A 12050-nucleotide genomic window follows, 5' to 3' on the forward strand; every position below is an offset into this window, starting at 1 on the left:
GTGCATGCCTTAAATGTTCTGAACTAACACCCATTAATTGAGTACAAGTGGCAACTCTGAGGTTAAATTTATTTTGTTTCTGAGTCCAAAATGAATTTGGAAAGAGCGATTTTTCTGCATCTACAGGCACTTTCCTTCCTGTGGAAAGGAATAAGGAAAAACATCCCTGCATGTCTTATTTAATTTGTAGTTTTAACACGAATCTCACTTAAATCTCTCAAGTTTAAACCAACGATATGCCTGTGAGACGTGGTTTATTTGGGAGTCTGTGTTCTCGACACAAGTCAGGCGTCCAACATCCAAAACTTTGATGTAATCCTCAGTGTCACCTGCGGTTTTGGTTTCCCAAGCTTGCATCCTGAGGGCGTGAGAGGGGCTCCATGTATTATGATCCAGAGTATGATGGGCAAAGCAATTTTACTGCTGCTTAAAAGTGACTTGAAGGGCTTACAATGTGAGAAGGTAGACTTACTAATGAACTAATTCTTGTCCTGAGGGAGTGTAGGGGCCAGGATCTGTGGCTCATATATGGTTCATATTTGAGCTTACCACTTACCCTCCTCTCTGTCTTCTGTTGAGATTTTGCATTTATTTTCCTTCTGCTAACAGCATCAGAGGAGTAATTAGAAACTTTATCCAGCTACCCTCCATTGCAGTGTCAAGTTCTTCTGCCCCTTTCTGATCATGTAACACACATTCACCTCTGGAGGCTACGCTGATACAGTCGCCGACCTCTGACCCTCTCCATCTCCTTTGTTCCCACAGATCAGGGCACCGACAGGCCAGAGACGTGCCGTGCGACTGCTCCCATCTACGGGGGCAACGGGGAGCTGCTGTCTCCCCGGCTGGGCGTACTGGGAGCTGGAATGGGTCTGGGAATGGAGGGCGAGCTGGTGTCGCCACTACTGATGGCCCCGGTCCACATCGACCCGTCCTGCCTCCACCCGGACCTGCTGACCGAGGTGCAGCATGTGGTGATCGCCAGGGAGCATCTGCTGCTCCACCTCAACCAGGTCATCGGCAGAGGTCAGTCACAGAAACATTAAGCTGTCCAAATATTCTTTTACTTAATTAAACATGAAGGAAAGTCAAATGCATAATTTCCTGGCAGTAAAGAATTATTTCCAGGAAGGAGTTACTGGCTTCTGAAGCAGCAAGGCTGAATTAGTTGAAAATATAATGTGCCAGTGTTGCAACAATACCAGAAACATTCAGAGTGCCTTTGATGCTCTGTTATCACTGAAGGATGCACTAAAGAGCCTCCTGAGGGGGGTTATGTCCCTTTATAGCAGCTACAAATGGATGTGCATGAACATAAAGAGATAAATAGTGCAATTATGCATGAAAGAATGTCTGAGCAAGACTCTGCTTAAAGTAATTACCGTTTGAACACTGATATCGACCATCAATGTGTCCATGTACTCCATATGCAGCTAGAGATAATGGGCTAAAACACTCTTTACAATGACCTCAGACACACAAGCCACCACTGGGGTCCTACTTTATCTATGTTCCAGCAGCACAATGTTAACGCTTTAATGCTGCAGAGTAGGAGGAAGCTCTTTGTACAAAATGTCTAAAATCACTAATGACAACAAGAGTGAATACATCTACTCTATCATCTACTGTATCTACTAGTGTTATTTCAGCCTTTTAAGCCTTCACTGAAGGAGAGGGGACAGTGGATAGTGTCGGAAACAGGGGAAGAGAGAGCGGGGATGAAACGCAGCAAAGGACCAAGGGTGGGATTCAAACCCGGGGGCCGCCACATACAGAGGACTGTCACCTCTCTTAATGAAGCGTACCACTGAGCTAAACCAGCGCCCCAGATATAGTGATTTGTAAGGCTGGAACGAAAGTATTAATTCTCCATGCAAAGTTACAATCATTCAAAGGTACTGAGAAGGCTCCTTTCTTAAATACATAACTTCATGACTTTGGCTGAGATGCTCTGCTACATGTGCTGCAGACAGAGCTGAGAGTATTGTAAACTATGGCGTCTGAGCCAGTCTGCTTTTGTGAATCACCTGAGCATTGTTCACTGCGTTTTATCTTTGAAGAAATAGTTTTCATATCAAAAAACATCTACACTAATACTGATATATCGGTATCTACCGATAATATTGGCTGTGTGATATATCAATATCCAAATTTATTAATACCACATATTTTGGTTTAGAAAAAGGAAACGAGTAGCAAAAAAACCCAAAATAATTTAAACCTAATAATTCAATCTAAGTCAGTCAGCTGTTTAATAATAATAATAATAATATATTTTATTTATATAGCGCTTTTCATGATACTCAAAGTCACTTTACATTATTAAAACAACTAAAGAAACAAAATAAGAACAGAAGAAACACAATAAGAGGAAACCAAACGATTAAAACAAGGTTAAAGGTTAAAAGCAGTTCTTAAAAGATCTAGATCAGTGATTTGAAGGAGGTCAGGTCGGTACAGTCTCGGATGTGTTGGGGTAGAGAGTTCCAGAGGGAGGGGGCAGCTATGGAGAAAGCTCTGTCGCCCCAGGTTCGGTGCTTGGTTCTGAGTGGCAGAGAGAGGAGGTTTGCATCAGAGGAGCGGAGGCTGCGGGAGGGAGCAGGTCTGTGAGGTGTGGAGGGGCCTGGTTATGGAGGGCTTTGTGGGTGAGAAGAAGGACTTTGAACTGGATGCGTTGAGGAACGGGGAGCCGGTGGAGGCTCTGGAGGACAGGGGGTGATGTGTTCACGGGAGCGGGAGCGGGAGTGAAGAGGCGGGCAGCAGAGTTCTGGATGTGGTGCAGTTTATTGAGGACTTTGGAGGATGCTGTTGCAGTAGTTTAGAACCGTTTCTTCAACTGTTTCTTTGTGCTGTTGCAACACCGCAATTAACTTATCTGATTAGTTATCTTATGTGATAACCCAACCTTTCATTCATCCATAAAACCACATCTGTAACTTCTGACCTTAAGCGCTAAAAATGAGCGATAATAAAACATTATTTCCTTTTAGACATTAACGATGAGGTTTTAGCTGATGTGAAACTATCACGCAGCAATCTCAGAATAAATGGGGCATTAATGTAGAGCCATACAAAAAGCTAAAGTCGCCCATAAAGAGCTTAATCGCCTGCTTTATCAAACCACAAGCTTCACATCCAGACACAAAATCACCTCATATTGTGCTGTTTAAGTACGCAGGTCAGACCCACAGATCAAGTTCAACAGAAAGAGCAGAAAGACCCCAAACCCCTCGGCCCCCTCGGCTGAATTATCCCCTGAAGGAGAGAGTCTGGATTTGGAGGCAAGTGGTGTCGGATGATTTGTTCACAGTTAGTATTCCCAGGGTCCATTGTTAGGAGTCGTAATCCAACACCATCAGCCATCTGCGGGGACGTGATAGGAGAACGCCGCGCTCATTTAATTCCTGCACTCCTAACAGTCTGGGGCAGCCCCCCTGTCTTAAGAGATATAATTCAATAAAATGCACAATAACTCAAGGGGGTTTGGCAGAGGCTATTAGCTTGCAGGGGTATTAATGAATACAGCTTCATACTTGGTTACTTAAGGGGGTAGATGTAGTGTGAGAATGATGGTAATTTAAGATAATCAGAATGAGCTGTTGAAGCTGTAAAACAGTCAGACAGTTGTTTGTAAACCAGACAGTCTGCAGGAAAAGCTTCATATGAAATCACCTCGATCCTTCTGCTCCAAATTGTTATGTGTTTGGAGAAGACAACAATATTTTCATCAGATTTCTGGAGCTGCTGTGATCGCCGAGCCAACTGGCAGAACTCACAATGTTAATCATGGCTTTGTCGAGAAGAGGGATCCAACAAGCCAAGATATAAATGAAGGATGCTCATTGCACGAAATCTAAAAATGGTCCTCCTGCAAGCTGAGTTGGTAATTTGGGTGCTGCCAAACAGTTGTTACCATTTATGGGCAAGATTTAAAAGCTGTAGTTTGCTTACTTAGATTTGATCAGAATCAGATTCGGGGGTTTATTCGCCAAGTTTGTACACACATACAAAGAATCTGATTGTCGGTAGCTCTCAGCTGCTTTTATGTTTCCAAATTAAATGTACGTGCTCCAGTGATGGAGTTCAGATGTTGGTGCTGCAGCGTCACCAGTGACGCATCCATTTTTATGTCTGGTGTCTGTTCTACTTGGGCCTCAGGGCACCTAGCAAGCAATTACACAATCATGACATGCAACTTTGTAAATGTTTTACATCCATATTTGTGATTTATTTCATGACTGCTTTTAGGAAATTGATGAAGCCTCTAGGTCGGAAAAGTAAACAATAATCCTGCATTCTCTTGAATGGCCAGCAGGGGGCAACTGCACAAGTTCTCAACCGCTAGTTTTAAGGTCTTCTTTAATACTCAATCAAAAAACAGGGCATGCTTTAGGACATGCATACAGCTAGCTTGAATTACAGATGCCACTAAGCTAACCAAGCTAGTGCTAGAGTTAGCTGAGCTAACCTCTCACTCCTCTACAGCTGCATTGTCCCGTCCAATTAGGCTCACTTCGGCTCCAATGGCCAAAATGCCAAACTCAAGACTTCAAAATGGTCCACTCCCCAATGTGTGATGTCACAGTGGTTAGATCTGCTTCTTATATACAGTATGGATGATCGGTTTATGGGGTGCTCAGGTTTGTTTCCGAACCGCCAAAGAAGGGAAAATGTTGCTAGTAATGCTATCCCTTTCTTGGTTGTGTTTTTTAAACACATGACTGGATATATTTGGAGATGGGAAGCCTGTTAGGGATCCTGCCACTCCAATAGTGAATCATGTTGCATGGTCTGGACACCCCTGCTGGTAGGAGCCAGAACTTCCCAGATGGTGTCAGGTAGTCAGCAGAAAAACGTCACCATAGTTAACACCCTGACGTAGCAACAGATTCTAGTCAAATGAAGTGGGCTTGGCTGCCATTGTTCCCCCTGCTCCACAGCTGCACCTCACCGTCATTAGAACAGAAAGTAATGCATCTCGTGTCACTGTCTCCAATCTGTCTCTCTAATTAGAGCCTTATTTTGTGTGGGCAGGAGGTATTTGGAAGGCCTTTACAAGTTTAAACAGGAGCTCTTTAAGTCACTGATGCTAAATAATCGTGACTAATGCATCATGTTGTAACCTGCAGGTCACTTCGGCTGTGTTTTCCATGGAACTCTGCTGGAACCAGATGGCCAGAAGCAACACTGTGCAGTCAAGTCGCTGAACCGTAAGTATAAACCCTCTTACATCAGGTCAGCCAAACCATTTAGAAGTAAGGAGGGTGGATTTTTTTAGTTGAACTGAGAGTAAAACAAAATGCTGAGTTAAAAAAAAAAGTAATTACGTCTTTGGGTTGCCTGCCTCTCTGCACGTCCCATCCTTGTGAGTGCAATATCTCTAGAAACCCTGGAGGGGATAATTTCACACAATTTTGGCATTCAAAAGTCAAGGTCGAGGTGCTTATTATAACATAATTTCACATAAATGTCTAATTGGATACAACTACAAAGTGGCAACATTTTTTAACCAAAAGGTCAAAGGTTAACTTCACTTTGACAACTTCCTTGAAAAACACTTTTCCCATCCCATTCTTGTGTGCAAGATATCTCAGGAAAGCAGTGACAGAATATCTTCATATTTGGCACTGACTTTCACTTTGGATCAAGAATGAACTGATTAAAATTTGGTGGTCAAAGGACAAAATCACTGTCTTGTAGGAATGCAACTAAGGACGGATTTTGATAGTCGACTAGTCATCGATTACTGACGATTAGTCGACTAATCGGATAAAGAATTGCACAATTACTTTATGGCTCTTATTTAGCTATCAGCTTCTAAATTAAGTCGGAGGTTGTCATGCACTAGCTAACAATTAAGACAATGAATATGAGATCTATTCAAAAATATGTCTTTCAATAAACTTTGCTGCTGATTTGGCTCCTAGTAATATAAAAGATCAATAAAGAATCCAATATCAAGTTTTTGAACCATTTAAAACCAACGACAGACAAAGTGCTGATACAAAAAATAGATCAAGTGTGCTTCAAACTTCTCTTCAAACGTTCGTACATTACTGACGTGCTCCCGTGATGAGCAAGGTCCGCTTTACAAGTCTTGTAGGCGATCACTTTCTTTGCAGCGCTGAGGGTGGAATGCTTCCAGACAGGACACGATAGTGTTGAATCAGTCGCTGCCATTTTGCTATGTTTTGTTTACTTGTCCCTTCCTGGTTGCTGTTTTGCATGCACAACTCTCAGCAGAGATGGTAAGGATACAAGATGGCTCACCCCTCAGCAAACTCAAAAACTGGGAAACGATGTTATGTCCGTGCACAGCATGAAAAACATGCGCGATGATGTAACCAACGATTATCGACAATTAAATTTGTTGGCAACTCATTTTGTTGAACGATGTCGACTAACTGTAGCACCCCTACTGTCCTGACTGGTTTGTTAAATGGTATACAACCATGAGAATGAACTATTAGTCCATGTAACATCCAGTGTTGATGTTTTCTTTTGCGGCTGAAGATTGAAGTTGTGCTGTGATGTCATGGACCCCTGCAGTTTAGTTGTTTTGTTTTCCTTTTCTTTTATTCTCTTAAATTGAATTACACATTTGTTATTTATGCTGCTTTGTCTGTGTTTGAAGTCTTTTCAAGAACATGCAGGTTCATAAAAAAGCTCATGGTTGACTGTTGACTCACTGGTAACATCAGGTTTACCACGAGCACTTTACCTCCTGGTGTTTGATTTAAAGTCACATTTCCTGTCCATTGTTATAGCCTCCTAATCATTACATTATTCGTCTGCTTATATTGCATACCCATCGTATGATATCACAAAGCTCCAATAGCATTAAGGATCTCATCTCATCAGAGCCCTGAATCCTTTTCGGCTTTGTTGATGGTGATGAATGAGCGTTGGATGGTGCGGACAGCATTAGGGTTCCCCCTAATCGTGTAACCTGTCAGACGGTGCAGGGAGATTGATGCAGGAGTAATACGGAGGAGAGCTCAATGCAGTCACAAGGAGCTGCCAAACACACTCATCCTGCTGGGGTTCGGTCCTCTGGGATTCGGGCCCTTTTATTAAGTTTAGTGATTTTACAGGGAACCAATGTCGTTGTTTTTAACGTTCCTTTGATATATTTGAGACCTTGAGTTGATGCTCTTTTGCCCAATATTCATCATTGGGGTCTCACCATAGTTGAAGGCCAATCAGCTGGGTGCTGCAGACATAAAGAGCTTCCATCTCTAACTAGATTACAGCAGAGTCAGCGGGGCTAAAGTGCGGGACATCAGAGGCAGGGAGGCAATTGGCAATTGGCAAATGGGGGTTTGGCTTGGGTCAGGTCTGGGTGAGGATGGTCCTTTTTAATCTTTTGCTTGATTACCATCATCTTCCTTTTATTCCCATGGGCATAGACTAAATTACTTTCCTGCTGATGCCAGTACCTGTCTTCCACCAAAAGATCTTACCACAAATCTTCCTTCCCTTACTTAATTTAGGGCGTAACGGTTTCTTCATCTCCAAGATCTTCATGTGCTTTTCTGTTTTCCATAAAGGCATCACGGATCTGGAGGAGGTGTCCCAGTTCCTGAAAGAGGGGATCATCATGAAGGACTTCAGCCACCCGAACGTCCTCTCTCTGCTAGGAATCTGCCTGCCCCCCGAGGGCTCCCCGCTGGTGGTTCTGCCCTACATGAAGCACGGCGACCTGCGCAACTTCATCCGCGATGAGGGACATGTACGTGCACACACAAGATGCATGTTTTCATTCATTTATTCCCAGGGTTGTGTGTACGAGCGGGAGATCACTTTTTGCACAATTGGTGTGAATCACAATAAGCGATGTTTGCACAGGCAGACCATTTATTGCAGAGTTGATAATGTGCAAAACAGTAGTTGAGCTCAGCACAAATTTGCCTCCCAGACCTCTGATGGTTGTTTCCTCCTACAGAACCCGACAGTGAAGGACCTGATGGGCTTCGGGCTGCAGGTGGCCAGAGGGATGGAGTATCTGGCCAGCAAGAAGTTTGTCCACAGAGACCTCGCTGCCAGGAACTGCATGTGAGTTCATGCATATTCAATAATATACATAAAACAATGTCAAGTAGAAGAGAGGTAAAGAGGGGGTATAATGCTGTTTCACACTTTAAGACATATATATAATGTTACAATGTCCAGACTAAACGTGGGTGATGTTTCAGATCTGTAGGTAAAAGTATGTCGGAGTAATCCCCAGGCTTCTCAGCTCAGTCTGCAGGCTGCTGTGGTTTCACACTGTTTTTTCTTCACGCTGCATTTTGTGACATCACAAAGTGCAGCCTCAGTGGGCTTCCTAGAGCTGGCCAGTCAGAAGAAAGTGGGCTTGTAGGGGCAGGGTTTCTTAAGAGGCTGTACGAGGGCCTGCAAAGAGCACCAGTGTGCATATGAAGCTTGAAATGAGCATAAAGAGCAAGACATAAAAAGGACTGAAGCAATTCTTAAAACTAAAATTACAAAGTACATCAGAAAGTAATATCTTCTTTGCTCTGCCAGGCTGGATGAGAGCTACACGGTGAAGGTGGCAGACTTCGGCCTGGCTCGGGACGTTTATGATAAAGAATATTACAGCGTCCACAACAAGAGCGGAGTCAAGCTGCCCGTCAAGTGGATGGCTCTGGAGAGTCTGCAGACGCACAAGTTCACCACCAAGTCAGACGTGGTGAGGAGGCAGTCACACTCACTTCATAAAATATGTTATAAGATAAAAAAGAGTAGTATTTAATTCTGTTGTTTTTTCCTTTAGTGGTCATTTGGCGTCTTGCTTTGGGAGCTGATGACACGTGGAGCCCCGCCCTATTCTGATGTGAACTCCTTCGACATCACCGTGTTCCTCCTGCAGGGGAGGAGGCTGCTGCAGCCCGAGTTCTGCCCTGACGCCCTGTAAGTCCACAAACACACACGCACACTTAGACTCGCACATATTTATACAAACTACTATACACACTTACTCACCTGTCATTAACCTACTCTTGTAAAGTGCCACAGCTGTGTAAGTGTGAGTGATTCACTGTAGAGCTGCACTGAGATCCATCATAGAGCTGTAGAGTCTGAAGTCAGAAGCAATGAGTGATGTAAGCGATGGAAGTCGTAAATAAAAGCCTGACAAGTTTCCACCATCTATCATCTCCCCCTGGCAACAGTTTAAAACAGCTCCTCAGTCTCTTTGCGTCTCATCACAGCTGGAGGTCAAATATCAGTCACTATTTTTGCTTCACCACAAAACACAAAGCAAGTTATGACTGGAAATCCAATGCTAGGATAGTTGTTGCTGTTGTTCTGAATTGTTGCTGCCGCTAATGAAAAGCCATCACACGGAACAATATTCTGTCAACACATTTTAAGTTTTCTTTGGAGCTGCGCACACGAGTTTTCTGGGCAAAGTTTCCTGACATGCTGTGGCAAAACCAGACTGTCTAACTGTCGAACCCAACGCTCTGCGCTGAGCCTCAGCCACAAACCAAACAGCTTCAGCCACAAATAAACTGATAAAACGATAACGCTACCCGTCGTGCCTAAGGCTCAGGGGGAAGAAAGGTGTGATTGTGTAGAAGATCTCGGGTTGATTTATTGCCTCGGTTAACAATTTCTTTACAAGTTTATAGTCTCAATGGCCAGTTTTAAGTCTCCTTTAACACAGCATTATATTCATTTTATAAATTAGTTCATTTTATTATTAAGTCACCACCTCAGCGAACTGAAAAATGTCAGCAGCCTTGAGCCTGTTTTTTGCTGCCTAAAACTAGCATCACAATTTACATCACAGTTACCATGAACTACGGATGCACCTTGCTAACCAAGCTAGTGTGAGCATAAAGCAAGGTACACACTACGAGATAATCGGGCCGATGTTGGGCCTGATTCCCCCGTTCCAACAAAGATGAACAAAATCCCCAATTTCAATGGTTCTAAAGATAATCTTGCCAGATTTTCCTGTGCTGTGAGGTATGTTAAGGGTACATTTAATTCTCCCAACTTGCATGGAAGAATATCAGGGCCGCTCCAATTTCATAACGTAAATATTAATGTTCATTATTTATGATCCGATATCATGTTGTGTGGGGGGAACTCCAAGGACAGCCGAGCATGCAGATCGTCATGTGAAAGGAAACGATAGCCAGTTGGGAAGCAAGCTGACTGAAGAAGGAAGCACAACTCACGCTGTAACATGTACAGATCGTGCTGTAACATGTACAGCCCATGAATTTTCAGTAAAAAGCCCCAAAATTATCATCGCCAAATCTTCCTGCCGGTCGTCCGTCATGTTTGTTTACTTTAAAGTCGCGTTTGACTGCGAGAGATTTCCAGCTGCGAGAGTCGGACTCTGGTTGTTGGTGAATGAATCTGTTAGTGTGTGCTGTGCTGTTTGGGTCATATCCTTGCACTCCACACACTACAGGAACAAAACTGTGCAATCAATCATTATTTGTCGACATGTTGCTCACTTTTACAACATCTGTTAAGTTTTTTAAATCTTGTAGTGTGTGTTCCAAGCCTTGGCTGATAACTTAGCACCTTGCTCCTCTCCAGCTCCACCCTCTCGTCCCAATACGGTCGCATCTAGGTCCAAAAAAACAAAATGGTGTCGGCAAAAATTGCAAAACTCAAGGCTTCAAAGGGGTACTACACAAACCAAAAGCAAATCAGGGAAGGACTGAAAAGAGCCTATTAGCAAACACTTCCAGATATCTCAGTTTCCTCTACAAACTACGACACAACCCTGGGCCCAGTTGTTCGAAGGTAATCTTCTCGGATTAAAGCTTTAGGATAGGATCAAATCTTGAAAACGGGTTGTTTAAAAGAAAAAAAGGATTACGTAATCGGATGAGATCAGGTAATCCAATCTTGGCTTTTATCTGGATAAAACCTCCAGTTTGGGTTCAAAACATTTGAGGACAGATTGAACTTTTAAACCATAAAAACTGGATGACCCTGATCCAAGCAGCGGAAGGATTCAGGCTGGATTAGAGGGGAAAAAATGTAATAAAACTTTCTAGTAGCTCGAACAAAACATATTTACAATGACGTTGATACTTGCAGATGAGGTAGACATTAAGTTGTGGGGGGGGAAAAATAAATATTTGGCTATTTGGTAAAATATTTTTAATTAATATCAGACATAAAATATTCATATTAAAGCAGCTGTCAGGAGCTTTTGTTTTGTGTTGATTTTGGCGCCCCCTGTGGACAAAGCTTGTAACATGAAGTCCCAATTAAAGCATGGGTAATCCGGATTTGGTAATCCTTGAAAGTCGGCATCTGGATAAGGTTGATCCTATCCAGTTTTTTTTAACAACCGAGATAAAAGTAACCCTGGTTACTTGATTCTGGACACCTTTCGAACAGCCGCGCCCTGGAGTTTTCAAACTGAAACTCGGTCGTTCCCAAAAGTCTCTGTTTGAGGGACTCTAACCAGGTAGCGCGGACATCATGCGTTAACATCGCCAAAGTTTTAAAAAAGTAGCCGTGAAAATGTGGCTGTTAAGAAGAGAAAACTATTTTAAGACTGATATAAAGAAACTAAATATACATTTATTTCTGTATACATGTCACCTTCTATCACAGGAAATGTTTTAGTGTCAATACAGCACACACATCCACTCACTTACCACCACTGTATCTAAAACTGATAATCAATTTTAACTCAGGCTCGTATTGTGAAACGAAGGCCAAGTGTGATCTCATACTGTGTAGATACCACAGTGAGGTGTTCACTGCCTGTCTGGAGTGTTTCCGTGGAAACTAGAGGGAGTGGGAGGGTTCAGGTGAGTGAGGCAGAGGCCCAAAAGTTCCCAAGCTGTAAATTAACCAGAGCCGTCAGGAGGTGATGCACGTCTGCAAACATTCTCACAATTCTTCACTGCTGATTGCTGGCGTGGTTTTGGTGATAACAGTCGCTGGCAGATACTGAGCCATTTTTCTTCATTATTAACAAAGTGAAGGTGCCAACTAAGAGAAATAAAAATAACAATGGCATCTCAGAGACGTCACCTTCTGACAGGCTGCAGAGGTTTGTTGCT

At 43.1% G+C, this 12050-nt stretch overlaps 1 protein-coding gene across 1 annotated transcript in view; it reads left to right on the forward strand.

Annotated features, from left to right (window-relative positions):
• met (MET proto-oncogene, receptor tyrosine kinase) overlaps nt 1-12050 on the forward strand; it is an 82035-nt gene that overhangs the window by 65943 nt on the left and 4042 nt on the right. The window contains exons 15-20 of the mRNA XM_069686029.1: nt 766-1026; nt 5130-5210; nt 7551-7732; nt 7946-8055; nt 8527-8692; nt 8777-8913. Coding sequence (XP_069542130.1) covers nt 766-1026; nt 5130-5210; nt 7551-7732; nt 7946-8055; nt 8527-8692; nt 8777-8913 — 937 coding nt within the window. The remainder of the gene's footprint in view (nt 1-765; nt 1027-5129; nt 5211-7550; nt 7733-7945; nt 8056-8526; nt 8693-8776; nt 8914-12050) is intronic.

The sequence above is a fragment of the Semicossyphus pulcher genome, unplaced genomic scaffold (assembly GCF_022749685.1).
Source record: "Semicossyphus pulcher isolate SPU_LCO1_2020_fin unplaced genomic scaffold, fSemPul1.0.p SCAF_8, whole genome shotgun sequence".
Lineage (NCBI taxonomy): Eukaryota > Metazoa > Chordata > Actinopteri > Labriformes > Labridae > Semicossyphus > Semicossyphus pulcher.